This window comes from Onychostoma macrolepis, chromosome 10 (assembly GCF_012432095.1).
Source record: "Onychostoma macrolepis isolate SWU-2019 chromosome 10, ASM1243209v1, whole genome shotgun sequence".
Taxonomy (NCBI): domain Eukaryota; kingdom Metazoa; phylum Chordata; class Actinopteri; order Cypriniformes; family Cyprinidae; genus Onychostoma; species Onychostoma macrolepis.
The window spans coordinates 8981706-8997702 of NC_081164.1; the positions used below are offsets into that span (position 1 = coordinate 8981706).

Sequence of the window (15997 nt, forward strand, 5' to 3'; positions counted from 1 at the left end):
TCTGTTTCTTAATCAGAATAGATTTAAAGAAATTAAGCATTACATCAATTGCTCATCAATGAATCATCTGCAGTGAATGGGTGTCTTCAGAATGAAAGTCCAAACAGCTGATAATAGCAATCAGAATAAACCATAAGTATCCCACAAGACTCCAGTCAATCAAATAACATCTCAAAAAAGCAATGTGTTAAAAAAGCTGCGTCATTAGGACTTTTTAAATTCAAACCACTGCTTCCCTTTAAATTACGAGTCCTCTATCCATAATATTGCTTTTTCCAGTGTCTTGTCTGAATCAGGAGAGAAATGTACACAGAGCAAAAATGTTGTAAACAAATATGTTAGTGAATTTTGATGTGAGAGGACAACAGTGTAAGGAGTGTTTAACTGGATGAATTGTTATTATTAATTATGGACTGGTATTTTGGCAAACAACGGTTTAAAGATAAAACACCTTAATGATGGATTTGTTTCATACAAACGCAATCGTGTGGATTACTTGTGAATTATTGTGATGCTTTTATCAGCTGTTTGGACTGTTTGGTCATTCTGACGGCACCCATTCACTGCAGAGGATTCATCTGTGAGCAAATGATGTAATGCTACATTTCTCCAAATCTTTTCCGATGAAGAAACAAACTAAAACTTGGATGGCTTGAGGGTGAATACATTTATCAGCAAACTTTCATTTTTTGGGTGAAAAATTCCTTTTAAACCTAGTGTGATACGTAAGTAACAATCTATCTTTATAGACAAACTTGTTTGGAGATGTTGACTAGAGTCATTTCAGGGTACATTTGTACCGTCTGAGAGAAAAATTATTTTGATAGCATGTACTGTAGGTCTGTCGATATGAAAACTCAGTAGAGACAAAATATCCATCAGCATCGTTTTTTGGGGAAAAGCAATCAGATATGACTAAATATGATACTGAGATGTAGTTTCAACCTCTTCAAAGTGTTTTTAGATATTATAAATCTTATTTCATCTCTCAGGCTTATGTTTAGGAAAGCAGTACACAAAAATTCAAACAAAATATATTTCACATAACTCTAACCCAAACCTGGTACTCAACTGAAGAGTCTTTTAAATGAATATGAAAAAGTCCATAAGGTAAGCAGGCTAATATGAGAAAAGTGAATAGGTCCCTGTTTTGGACTATTTGCATATTTGTGCTCTAAAGCACATTAGCTTGTTTCAAGGTCACAGGGTAGTGAGATCTGTAATGGATGAGTTCACAAAATACCTGTTTTGTCTCTCTCAGCTAGCATCAAAAGGACAGACATACACAGGTGGTGTGTAGACTGAAGCTGGCTAGAATTGGGCTGTTGAAATGCACTCACTTGCAGCCAATTTGGCCCTGTATTCTCACTGAATATTATCTCCAGTTTTTGGTCTATCAGGTCTTTGCCAATGTCCTCTAATTATCATTAAAAAAACTGTATTTACTTTATTTTAAATCCCAGACAATTATAACTGGTGTAACTCAAAATGAACAATATCATGTGTTTTGCAGAGCAGTGTTATGTGGGTGGCCCATTTGCAGAATATGACAAAAAGGCCATCACCTGATTCTTGAAAGAGAAACACTTCAGAACGAACAAAGTCAGGGCGATGTCGATGATGTTAAATGGAGCACTATTGTCCTTGTTGTTATACCAACAAAACCTCTTTGGTTTTTTTCCAGAATAACAATGAAAACAATCGTGAGTACAAAAACAAAGAAACAGTGAGACGACTCCCAAGACGTCTTTGCATGGAGGATTTGTTCAGACAAACACGAGAGCACAGACTTGAGCAAACACATTTGAGTGATGCTTTGATGCCAGATGAAATTACGAATCCTCGTTACAAATTCTCATCTAAACTAATGAGAGGTGTTGGTATTTTTGGATTCATGCAAAGATCCATCATTTGTTTTCTTGCACTTATTTTCCACATGTCAATCCCAGTTTTCAATATGTTTCTCCATCTGCTTGAAATCTGACATTTGCTGAACAGAACATGGTATAAATCGATGTTCTGAGCTGATTTTGTTCCAGTAATGATTGGGGATCCAATGGCAGCAACCAGTCCAGAAACAAAATGAATAATTAGGCCTATATACAGAATTAAGCAAAAACAAATTGAACATAGGAATTTCATTTATATCTTCATATGGTAATCTATTAGTATTTACTTTTTCATATTTAAAATTTTTAATCATTGCATCTAAAATGTTAGCAATGCACTCGAAATATTACCATGAAAAACTCAAATTGTCCCCAATTTTCAATAAGTCATCATATAATCAATCAATAAACAAAACAACAACAATTTGGTCTACACATAACATACATACATAATGTAGTAGCTTGTATTTTTTTCATACAATGTATTTTTAAGCATTTTTGAGACCGTGGGCATTTATCAATTTGGCTAGTTTCTACCAAGGTACACATTATTTAAACTTTGAATGAACATTCAACCTTAAAATGTCAGCAATAAAAATTAAAAGTCCCCTTTTAAAAGTTGAAAAGTCTGATTTTTATAATTTAAAAATGTTTTTATTTAATTTCATTTAATTTTATCTGGACAATTATATGATTAGTTGCATTTTACTAGTAGTTTACAGTCCCCAGTTTTGGTCACAAGTCACAACCAATCAATTGAGAACCACTGATATTAATAACAGAATACCTATTTTACAGACATCTATAGGTATCACTTTCTGCTTTGTCAGCTTGCTGTGAGACATCAGTAATGTCCAAGGGATATTATTTTACTCTTAAAAATATGAGCTTATGTACCTGCATTGACATTATATATTTATCAGTATGTTAAGTATTTTGTTAATATTTAAATACAGTATATTTATGTATTAATTTTGAATTAATTATTTATAATGTTATTTTATTAATAATGTTTATAGGCTTTTCAATAATACTTTTTTTTTTTTTTTTTTTATGTATTACTTTTATTTATTTATTTATTTATTTATTTTTTATAATACATGCAGATTTTTCCAAAGCAGATTTTAAAAAATAACAGTTCTTCACCTTTCCAAAGGTAGAGACGACAGAGTGTAGGTAAACAGAGACATGTGCAGGCCGTGCAGGGAGTCCAAGGCTGTTAGCAAGCGAAGGAACGGTGAGGATAAGAAGAAAAGTGCGACTCAAGTGGGAAAAGGGGAAGGATGAATTCGGCTCAGTGCAGGTAGTGCATGAAAGGTGATGATCGCACTCCATATGTTCCATTAGCTGGGGGTCTTCATGGGAGGCGCAGAGGATCATCAGAAGTTTCATTTGCACCGAGGAGTTTACACACGCTTAAAAGCATCATTTATTCAAGTCAAGCAGAAAACAAAACAATTGTATTGTAGCGGTGTTTGTGAAACCCAGTTAGCTGTGTTAGTTATTTTGGCAGCGTGGCAGCTCACTAGATTTTGAAACAGAGATCTTGAATGTTCATCCTAATCAAAGCACTTTTGTTGCACCATTTCATTAAAACCATTCAACATGTATTACCTGATGAGCAGGATGTCATATACACTATGTATCAGAGGGCAAAAGCATGGCAATTTAATTAGATGGCCCTGTAAACAACAAGTGGGATTATCGTCTTTCGTTTGCTGAAGTGTAATGATGTGTCTCTATTTTAGATTAGCCTCGAACTTTCTCCTCCGTGGGGAGAGGGATAAGACTGCCTCTCAATTCTCTGCACATTTCTGTAATAAGCTTCAGCTCTTGTTACTGGATTGAGGAGTAGCTTTTTTCCTCATTTTAAAGAGCAGTAATGAGCCATTGGAAAGATTCAGTAGGGTTATGAGAATATAAATGGCAGGACAAAACCAGTGCAATTTGCCTGGGTGACACATTAGCAGCAGCTATATCACCAGAGGCAGTGCGGGAATCCGTTTTTCACCCACTGAGTTCTGTGGGTTTTCTGCCTTCTGCTTCAGTTATTTCAACCCTCTACGAGGCCAATTGAAAATACAGGTTTGTGGGAGACTTTGTGGGAGTTCGGACACATGAGGCAGGAAATACCACATTTAGAAATGTTTCGCTGTCATAGCTAAAATAGCACTGTGGAGGCATGGTATTAGAATCTGCATCTGCATATGTTCACGTCTTTAAACATTAGCTACAAGAATAACTTACAGCATAGCAAATAAAACATCAGAGATCAGATTTTTATAGGTCTCAGATAAATTTGTCTGAATAGTCAAAATAGTCTTGTCCGAATTCGAAGAGACAAGTTTATAAGAAGTTATAATCTTTGTTGCAGACTTAATTTTAGTATTTTAAACATTGTTGAGATCTCTAAAGGGGATAAATCTGAGACAAAATTGAGATCATTACTTACTTAGAAATAATAATAACAATAATGTTTAATTGTTTTCTAACATGTGCTAGTACATGTAATTTATAATAATTATATGGCCTTATAATATTTAATTAATAATAACAACAACAACAATAATAATAATACTATTTTTTTTTTAATGTTTAATGTTTTCTGATATGTGTTAGCCCAAATATTTATAATAATTAAATGACATTATAATAATTATTTTATTTTAATAATAATAATAATAATAATAATTATTATTATTATTATTATTAGCATATCATTTGTGGCTTTCTTTTCTGTGGGTTTATGGTACTAAATATTTTTGGAAGACAGATTCTTCTTCTTCTTATCATATACTATTTATGTTTGGAGAGCAGAAAATGTCACAAATTTAGTCTTTTCTTTTCACAAGTTCAGTTTTTTTTCTACAGTGAGTAGCAGATGTTTGTTTAAATCGGTAGCATTGTATTTTATTCACTGATAGTTTTAAATGAGTTGTATTGTGGAATGAGCTGTGATTGCTCAGACCTTTCCTGTCTAAGCAGGTGGTTCAGGGCCACAATAGGCTGCAAACTGGACCAAACTTTATGCCTATAATAATCCACCCGTCTAATGAATAACTGGATAACAAGGACAATTGATCCTGCTTTTTATCAACCTTGAAACGGTGCCATTGTTAATGTTTTGAGATGTTTCAGCCACAGCAGTGCCAGATAGATGTGATAGAGATGGGATTGCAGTAGGGTGATTGCTTTTCTCCACAACTGTAATAACTGAAAGCGGCTAAATGAGCTGCTCTTTTCTGAGGCGAGAGACCTGTAGCTTGCTCTGATGGCACAATATGACTCATTAGTATTGTTATTAGAAAGGAGTGAAGAGGCAATCACTGCACAAAACACACCATAATGTTCACTCAGCATGTGTTATATGAAAACACCCTAGTTGTTTGATTTCCCCATTGGGCTAAGAACAAACCAGTAATATTACAAAATAATAAATAAATCGATGCAGGCAGGCCGGGTAGTCATATAATATGTAATGCATATTGGTCTAAATGTGATTTACAGGATTTTTTTTTCTTAATGGACTTTCTAATGGAGCATTTAAAAGACATTTTGATTTTATTTTACAAAATTACAGGCTTCTCTGACTGTCTTTCCTTTCCCTGAGAGATCTATTAAAAGCTTTCCGCATACATAAGAACAAGGTGAATGATACGCTAAATGCTTCGAAATATTCCTGACAATATGTAAAACCCACAGGCGTCAGCGGTTTGACATTGCAATCTTTTAGACATTGAGGCGCAGGCTTTTGGTGGTATTTTCATCGCTGTAGTTTTACAGCATAGTCTACAATGATTGACGCTGTCACTCTATAGTGGCGGATGAAAAAAATTATTCCAATACATTTTGCGATTTGATGATTGACACATTTTTGACCAATGGATTCTCTAAGGATATGGGCCTTGTCATTTCGGAATAGGAAGCCATATGGAAATTGATTGCTGCCAGTCTTTATCCTTTAAGAGATCTTAGAGGAAAACACAAGCATTTTAGTTGACTGCTCTGTGTCAGTGGCAAAACTTCATGCTGTCATATTGCTTTGTAGTGCCCTTATTTTATTTTATTTTATTTTATACTGTATAGGATGACTGAATTAAGGATAGTGATACACACTATTCAAATTAAATAAATATTTCAATAGTGATATATATATATATATATATATATTAATAGTGATGTATTCATAATAGTAAAACTTAAAAATAAATGAAAAAAATATTTAGTTCAAATATAACTACTTCAATTATATAAGATTTCCAGTGACATTTCCTTACTTTGATTTCCATCTTTCACTTTCAAAAAGACATACTTGAAAGATATCTTGATGAATTAATAATTAGTTCTATAATAAATAATAATGAATAATTAGAAAATGTGTTTATATAAAGAAAGTGTAATGATTTATATTTTTCTTATATATATATATATATACAGTGTGTGTGTGTGTGTGCTATGCATTTTTTTTAAGTTCACTACAAAATGTATAGTGGTTACATTTTTGTCTTTAACTCAACATTCCCTTGCTGCCATATTTTTATGGCTGCTGCTTTTCCAATCCCTTGTTGCAGTTTTCTATATAGTATGCTTCAGTTTCCACCATTGCATCAGGAGGCAGCTCTTTTTTTCCTCATTTTAAAGAGCAGTAATGAGCCATTGGAAAGATTCAGTAGGGTTATGAGAATATAAATGTAGAGACGAAGCCAGTGCAATTTGCCCGGGTGAAACATTAGCGGCAGCTATATCACCAGAGGCAGCTCACGAATGAGTTTTTCTCCCACTGATTTCTGTGGGTTTTCTGCCTTCTGCAGTTATTTTAACCCAGCGCATGTCCAATTAAAAATACAGGTATTGCTCAGAGATGGTGGGAATTTGGGCACGTAGACAGAAAGATACTTCATCATGAACTTGAGGATGGTTGAGGCTTGTCATTTGGCTGAGAATGATGGATCCACTTTCAGCAGTTTACCACAAACACACACACGCTCCTGAGGAGAGGTAACCTGAGTTACATAACTTGACTTGAGTGTTGTCTCTTTGGAAAATGTTAGTATAGTCATTCTGCCTGTTCACGCTCTGAACTCTGTCCTCTCTTCTTTCGAGGAGCTCAAACTGGTCTGTTTGAACAGTGGCCTGAATTTGGGATTCATGGTTAGAAAGCCGAAGCTATCAATTATAGATTGAGATACAGGGATGAAACAATACCTTTGATGTAAGGGAGGGAAGTGTTGAGAACACAGGGAATGTGGGATGGTGAAAAGCACAGCGACTCAAAGAAAGTGCTCGTCACAGGATGAAATATTCACCAGAAAGAAGCAAAGGGCTCTCGTACACTCTCGTCTTTTGCTGTGATTGTGCTCTCTGGAATACAGCTGAGGTACGGTCACTGCATTTACCCTCACTGTATGTACAAACACATGCCAGTTTTTGCGGTTACTAATTTTGCGGTTGATTTTTGTTTTTTTGAGAAAAATGTAGGCTTTGTTTGTTTTTTTTTGTTTTTTTTATTTATTTATTTGTTATTCTAGATTTTTATTCTTCATTCCAGTAAATATTTAAAAATTAAGTTAAATAATTAGTATTTACAATTATTAAGTGGTTTTTTAAATTATTTTATTTTTGTTATTTATGCCTGCATGAATACAGAAAAGTGCAGAACAAATGAGCCGAAATGGGTTACTTAATTTGTGATAAGAATTCCTGCCCTCCAAAAATGATTAAAAAAAAATCCATAGAAAAGAAAACCACAAATAATAATTATTGAATAATAAGAATAACAATAATAATAATAATAATAATAATTATTATTATTATTATTATTAATCTTAGATGAGTTATTTAAAATATATAAATACATATATAATTAAAATATGTAATATTTACGTATTTTTAAATGACAAATATATTCAGAGACCACTGGCATTTGAGTATCACTGAGATACTATTATAGTTATAATGTATATTAATATTGTGAATCCATTTTTATTGTTAAATTTTCTGTTTCTGTTTTTCTGTTATATATATATATATATATATATATAAAAATAATCTTTTTATTTTTTTATTTTAGTTCAGTTAAAATTCATTTTATTTCAAGTAATGAACTTGACTTTTTATAGTTTTAGTTTAAGTTAATAACCCTGTCAGAGACACAAATATGCACATGCCCGTTTGAATGATGATTCATTTTGGCCAATTTCATTGCATCAACCTTGTGCCATGCACACACACACAGACTCACTTAAGCTATAACTTGTGAAACTTGTTCTTTTGAAGTATTTTCAGTTTTATTACAGACAGAAAATGATTGTTCTGGAGTAAAAATTTAATTAGTCCCATCAGGACTTTCCCCCTGCTGTTATGATTTGATAGATAAGACACAATATTGTCATATACTGATGGCTTACGTGGATAACTGGATTTATTTGAAACAAAATTAATTTATGTTTTCCATTACACATTTGTCTGAATCATTGCCATTAATATGCTAAATATTAAACGGCACGTGAGCGAATCAGCAGTCAAATTGCTGAAAGATGGAAGACTCTGACCTCGGTATCTGTATCTTAGCAGCTGTTTTTTGGCTTGCAGTCCAGACTTCTTTTGCAGATCAATTATTCAGTCATATTGGAGTGTGTTTGTGTGCATGATGGTGTACCTGTGTGTGTGTGAGTGACGTCCCTTAAGAAAATTCTTGTGCCTGCTTGGATGACTCACTAAAACTTCAGTAAACAGAATTTACCATAAAATATTTACTTTTTCAGCAAACATAGATAGCAGACTCCCGTATGAGGCAGGCCCGATAGGACGCCAACTAAATAATATCTCTGAGATACTGGCTGCTTGGTTTATTCAGACTGAAACATGGAACACAGTCAAGAAAACTGACAGACTGTCTGGGTACCATTTCCAGTTTCAGTCACGTTATAAACAACATTACCTTAACAGAGCGTGACCTGCTCATCTCATCACGTCAATCAAACCACAGCATGTAATTCTGAGGCGTTATTCTAATCAACTGAATGTAGATTTATCTACAAAGCCTAAAGAATCATTTGATTGATGTGTAATCAATTCAATTACTGTATGGTTCTATAATTGGAAGGATTTCAAAACTCAAGGGTTACACTTTAGAACAAATTCACTGTTAGGGGATAACCACCTAATTAAAATGTAGTCAGAATTGTTATAAAGAACAGACCTTGGATTCTAGATTCACAGTATTCAAATTAGAATCATGGTTCATACACCAGTCTCTATGGATTGGAGAATATCAAATATACACTGTAAAAAGTGACAAGTTGACTTAACTTAAAAAAAAAATTGAGGAAACCCGTTGCCTTAAAATGATTAAGTAAATAATAATAGTAAAAGAAAAGTTAAGTGATGTAGGGTTTGATACATAAATATAATTTAATTTAATTTAAAGGGAATCATTTATGATTTTATAGGGAATTTGAACAGAATCACTGTTTTGCGGCTGATCACTGAGTCGGCAGCGATTCACTGAACGAGCCGTATAACATTAATTCTGCACTGGATATTAAAATCCAAAATATAGTGAAAACACTATTAATAAGCACAGTAACAAGATCGGCAGATTAAGACATTAACTTGTAAGCACAAAACACAAGATACTTCTCTTTTAAATATAAATACGACTTTATTTATATAAACCTAAGACATAAACTAATCTAACATGAACACACATTCACACATTCACACGTTGCAGAAAGAGAGAAAGGATGAGTTTAAGAGAATGAGAAAGTGAAATCCCAAGTTTATAGCGATATGTGCTATCACATAGACCTGAACAACCATCAATCACTTAATTAACCCTCGCATTGAGTTTCTCAATGAGGCTAAATTTTATATTAAATGCACCAGTTCAGTTAGAATCTGGAGTTGTTTTACTTGCGTTGCCTTTGGTTACAAGGATTCCCTTCTCTCGTCGTCGTTGCAGGAAAGGGGTTTTCCCGAGTTGGTGATTGGCTGGAAGTTCAGTAGTCTTTGAAGTGATGTCTTGGGAAGCCAATGGTTGGGCGTTGGCCGAGGATGGTCTTGGAGTCCGTTGCTGGTTGAAGTTTGAAGCGGGTGCAGTCGGAGCTGGACTTTGCGGCAAACTTAACTTTTGAACACGAGACTCAACGGAAAGAAAAGAAACTAAAGTAAAAGAATAAAATGAGTAACAAGACTAGGTGGTTTTTCTCTCATCGTGGTGTTAAGTAGCAACTAGCCTGTAGGCCAGAGCACGCTCAAAGAGCGCTAAAACAGCGTCAAAACGCGGTGGCGAGAAGAAGAAGAGGAGAAGGGAAGAAGGGGAGAATTGATGTGTCCTGAGGTTTTAAACTCGGCTTTTTGGACACATCCCATCTGGTGTCTTGACCAATTAGATAGGCTATTATCTTAGCTAGGGTTGTTCCTTCCATCATAAATCCGCATGTTATCAGTCACATGGTCTGAATTTTACACACTCTTGCAAAGTATAATTTTGGATGTGATTTCTATAACCAGAATATGATACATTTGACAAAGAATCAGTTGGAAGAAACGTTTCAAGCTAGAATTGTCAAGCTCATACATACCAAACATGAATAAACCTTAAAGTCATTCAATAGTTATTAGAAAGACATACATAATATGTGCTTAAAACATGATAGTCTAATGTGTGGTTACATACATAATATAGTGTTATGCCTAGAAAAGTTCCTTTTAGGATGATTTTATATGCATATGAAAAAGAAAGTCTCTGTGTAGATCTGTGGGGACCAAAAGACATGTTCTTTGGACAGAAGGATTTCCCTCTGGTTCTTTGTCTTCTATGTGTGGGGGAAAAGTCAATCTAAAGAAGCTTGTGATTTCTCTCGTGGAACACATGTGATGGCCATCTCTTTGACCATTAATCTTGATTATTTACCCCAAATTTGACGATCTCCTTCCTGCGTTGAACACTTATCAATAAGTGTTATTTTGTCTTAATGTTGCAAACTGTTCTGGAAGAGGCTTGTTGGTTAGGCTTGCTCCAGAGGTCGGAGATAGGCATCTTTACGACGTTGTCATGTTCTCCTGGAATTTCGGCTCCTCATGTTTCGATGTCCTGATCGAATCTTAGTTTTATCTGACTCGTTCTGATGCTACAGTGAACTTGACAATTCACTTAAATTATAATTTTTTTTATTATTATTTACTTAATAATTTTAAGGCAACGGGTTTCCTCAATTTTTTTAAAGTTAAGTCAACTTATCATTTTTTTACAGTGTAGAACTATAAATTATCTATATAAACACTTTTTTTTTTTTTTTTGAAAATGTATAATTTTAGCTAAATGTGACAGTAAAAACATTTATAATGCAATAAAGGTTTTTTTGTATTATTTTATGCTGTTTTTTGGACTTACTATTCATCAAAGAATCCTAAAAATGTGTCCACAAGAAATATTAAACAGCACAGTTTTTGTTGAAATTGGACATGTTTCTTGAGCATATTACAATTATTTCTGAAAGATCATGTGACACTGAAGACTTGAGTAATGACTGATGAAAATTCTGTTTCAGCTATCACAGGAATAAATTATATTTTAACAGATATAAAAACAGAAAACAGTTATTTAAATCATTTCACAATATTACTGGTTTTTACTGTATATACTACAGTAGTACATATCATAATCTTCCAAGCTGTCACCACAAAGTCACAACAATCTGAATATGAGATCTATATTTTTATAAAAACTGTACTGTAGTTTACGGTAAAACTGTACTATAAAATACGCACATCCTGATGAAAGATAACAATACACTGTAAACATCCTCTGGGTACTGATGATGTCATCATTTTTTGTTCATAGATGATTAATCACATAAGTGCCAACATTTGTTTTGCAGACGTTTTATCAAATGTGTGATTACAGTATTGCATTATGTTGTTTTTTTGCAGTTCCTGCCAGGATTGTAAACATATCCGCAGATGTTTCAGTGAACGAGGGCAGTAACGTAAGCCTCATGTGTCTGGCCATCGGACGACCTGAACCCAGCATTTTGTGGAAATTCCGTTCTTCCAAAGGTGACGGAAAAGGTAAAGGAAATCTTCCTTTATGTTGCAGTGCTGTTTACAGAAAATATAGCATAGTTAATTATCTAGGCCAGTGATCCTCAAATCTGGCTCGCGAGATCCACTTTTCTGCAGAGTTTAGCCCCAACCCTGATCAAACTCACTTACCTGTGATTTTCTAATGATCCTGAAGACACTGATTAGCATGCTCAGGTGTGTTTGATTAGGGTTACAACTAAACTCTGCAGGAAAGTGGATCTCGCGAGTCAGATTTGAGTATCCCTGATCTAGGCAATGCCACTAGTTACATTTCTTAAAGTGATAGCTCAACCAAAATGGACTTTAATTCCAGTCTCTCCCACAAAAAATGTCCTGGGATATACCGCAGGACTCATATGGAGCACTACTATGATGCTTTTAGTCCCTTTTGGTGTTTAAAAACGGAAGAAATAAAGAACGTCATGCAGGTTTGGATGAAGACAGATTTGATTTGGGGTGAACTCTCTCTTATATTGAAGCTCACTCATGGTCATGGGCTAAATTATCTATTGTATCTTGTGAGAGATGACCTAATTTTGTTGTGCAAATAATAAGAATTCTCAATCAGCTTCATTCGACATACAGTTTTTATGTTAATGTCTCATTTTCTATTCATCAGTAGGCAGTGGCTCCTCACATGACTCTTCATCATTTTCTTTCAATTAGATATTTAGACATTTGTCAGACTTTACACGAGGAAAGTGAATCTGGGGCAATTTTTGAAGGGGGTTTGGATCTGATATCAAATAATGTCAAGCAGCCTCAGCACAGCTAAGAGTAAATCCCTCACGTTTACTACATATTCATGTCTTCCTCCACTACCCGACTTCCAGGACACTGGCTGCATTTTAATTCATCTGTTATAATGGAAACCACAGCTGTACACGAGTCAAGCAAGAAGAGAAAGGATTCAGTCTGCGAAATCACTTTGCAGAGAAAGCAATATAAAAGTCTGTGCACGGGGTGTCATTTAATGTCAGCCAGCTTGCAGGAATAGGACGTTATCTGTGTTGACATTTATGTGTGAAGCCTAATGAAAGAAATAAGACGTGAGGGATGTTTCATTCTCTTTTTTCTGTCAACTTTCACAGCTGAAGTGAAAACCTGAATATTAATTTTTTTCTGGATTGTTCAGCAGCTCTGTCGACATAGCTAAATGTTGATTTTCTTCAGTTAAACAATCCTAAGGATAAAAGAGGTATTTGAGTGTTTAAATAAATTTTTTATTTTTATTTTATGAATTGCACATTGGAACATTTCAAATTAAAGACAGTTTTCTGATCTACAGTCAGATTTCCCCATCAGACTTATAGTTAAGGTTTGGATTTGAGTAGGAACAATTGATCCTAGTCCAGCAGTAATGCGCAGCCTTATCCCAATGCACCAATCAGATGTAGATTGAGAGATGATTCCACATCAACAGTAATGCAGCAGACAAAATGTTGTGATGGGTCAGACTAAAGATTTTTTTTTAGTCTCGGTCCATCACTGGAAAGACTAGAACAAACCTAACAGGAACATTAGCACTAGAGGTAGCTTTAGGGTCAGTGCAAAGCAAAACACAATAAATCAGGCTGTGTGTGGACTTTCTGCTTCTGATATGAGAAAACAGTTTTTCAGTATATTGTACAACAAAATGTTGCTGAGTCTACTGGTGAAACTTTAACTTGCACTCTTAAAGGTTACAGCCAGGGCCGCTGCTGGCCAAATAGGCACCCTAAGAAGAATTGTATTGTTATGCCCCCTCCCTCAAATATTTTGGAAGTATAAAAAAAAAAAAAAAAAAACCTACTATAGGTAGTATAGTATAAGTAGAACTTTAATAAAATATAAAAGTAAATAACTAAATAAATTGTAATTAAATTGTATTATTTGCAAATTACAATTGTAGCTCTAAACAGTTACCTATGGCTATGAATTTATTAATACAGTAACTGTCTGATTGATTTTATAGTCTCAAGAATTCAGAAATCACGCAAAAGAAAATTAAGCAGTTTTACTAGATAAAACCATGGTTCATTTTTGTAAGGGTTGTGATGTCCACATGTTTTTATCGAAGAAATTATAGAGGCTGTGTAATCTATCACAAAAAGGTGGCCAAAAATCAAAGATTTTGAAGTGGAGTTTGAATTTAATGTTTGGTCAGTAGCCTATTAAACAAGGACTTGATCGTCCTGTAAGTGTAACAGCAGCAATTACCAGGCCTTTGGCACACTTTGCAGGCATTTGTAATAATATACAATGTACATAAATTGTTTATTTCGTATTACATTATGTATTTTAACAGTGTTTTTCAATGAAACCATATAATTATGAATTAGGCTAGCCAATCATTATTGCCTCATTGTTTTTATATAATGCATTTTAGGTCATTTTAAAGGCTGTTGTTGGCCTTATGTCTGTTTTTATAACCACACACAAAAAATATTATCTTAATACTTCTTTGTAAACTATTATTTGAAGTAACAAAACCATGGTTAATTTGTGGTTACCATGTCTACAAGAACCATGATTTTTGGTTTTATTCGTAGTAAAACCATGGCTAATTTTCATAAAGGAACATGGAAACATTAAAACACATTATTAATGTCAACAGCCAAAAACGTTTCACCGGATTATGAATGTACCTGAAAGTGAGGACTTATCATCTTTTCTTTTTCTTTTCTTTTTTTTTTCTCGGTGCCAGATTGCTGACGTCTTTTCACAGGCATAGCTGTCCATCAAATTATTATCATTTGCATTCAGACGCAAACATGAGGTGCGAGCGGATGCGTCACGTGGCGCTTCACTGCCTACTGCGTTCACCGTAAAATGCATTTTTTAAATAATTATATATATATAGACCTATGGTCATGTTTATATTTTTATTTATGTATATGCTAATTTTAATATTAATAGAATTTTTCTTTTTGTTTTTCTTTTGAGCAACTGCGATGGTGCTCCCCTGGGAATTGGTTCCCTACGCAAACTGCTTACTCTGCGTATATGGTACTGGTTTCAGCAGTGGCATAGATGAACCATTTTTGGTTCCCAAAAGAACATTTCTCTGAACAGTTCTTAAAAGAATCTTTGTGTATGTGTGTGTGTGTGTGTGTGAAGAACATTTTCCACTATAAAGAAGCTTTTGTGCAGCGAAAAGGTTCCATGGATGTTAAAAGTTCTTCATGGATCCATGAGAATATATGTTGACAGATTGTGATTTTATATCTCACAAGTGTGACTTTATATATCGCAAATCTGACTGAACATCTTACATTGTGACTTTATATCTAAAGATTGAGACTTTATATCTCACAGTGTGATTTGACGTCACAATTGTGACTTTATATCTCACAAACCTGACTTTACATCTCACAAACCCGACTTTACATCTTACATTGTGGCTTTTTATCTCACAATTGGAACAATGCCATAAAAGAACCATATTGTGTTAAAAAAAAAAAAAACCTTTCAAGAGCCTTTTTTTTCTTCTTCTAAATATAAAGAGCATTTTAATAATCTAAAGTACATTTTCCACTATAAAGAACCTTTTGTGCATTGGAAAGGTTTGGTGGATGTTAAAGATCCTTCACATAACCATAAGAATGTATGCTGACAGATTAATGAATCATGAATAATGTGATTGATTAATAAATAAAACTGACATTAAGAAGGTCCTTCTCATTTACACCGCAATACACAAGAGCTTGGCAAAAGCGTGGACACTTGTGCTGTTTTCTAACACTTCTTTAAAAGACAGAACAAAATTAAGCAGTTTAATGTCAAATTAGATAAATGTTTTAATTGTGTTAAATACATGTAATGGTGTTACACTTATTTAACTAATCTCATAAATTAGCATTTAAATAGCTTGCCATAACACATATTGCATATTTCATCATTTTGTGGGCCATTGAATGTTTAGTTTGAACTGATTCCATAACCTGTTATGTTGGCAAGAGAAATTCAACCACTGAAAATTGCTATTGACAAACATTGGCATGAAAAGACAGAAAATAAGATGTCAATACTTGAAAGAC

General features: G+C 34.0%; 1 protein-coding gene across 3 annotated transcripts in view; it reads left to right on the plus strand.

Annotated features, from left to right (window-relative positions):
- The window catches only part of opcml (opioid binding protein/cell adhesion molecule-like), a 153247-nt gene that overhangs the window by 107346 nt on the left and 29904 nt on the right, over positions 1 to 15997 (plus strand). For 2 of the 3 annotated variants that reach the window (XM_058790260.1, XM_058790259.1), the window contains one exon: positions 11826 to 11963. The exons of the other annotated variant lie outside the window; for it this stretch is intronic. In XM_058790260.1, the coding sequence (XP_058646243.1) occupies positions 11826 to 11963 (138 nt within the window). The remainder of the gene's footprint in view (positions 1 to 11825; positions 11964 to 15997) is intronic. 3 annotated transcript variants of the gene reach the window in all.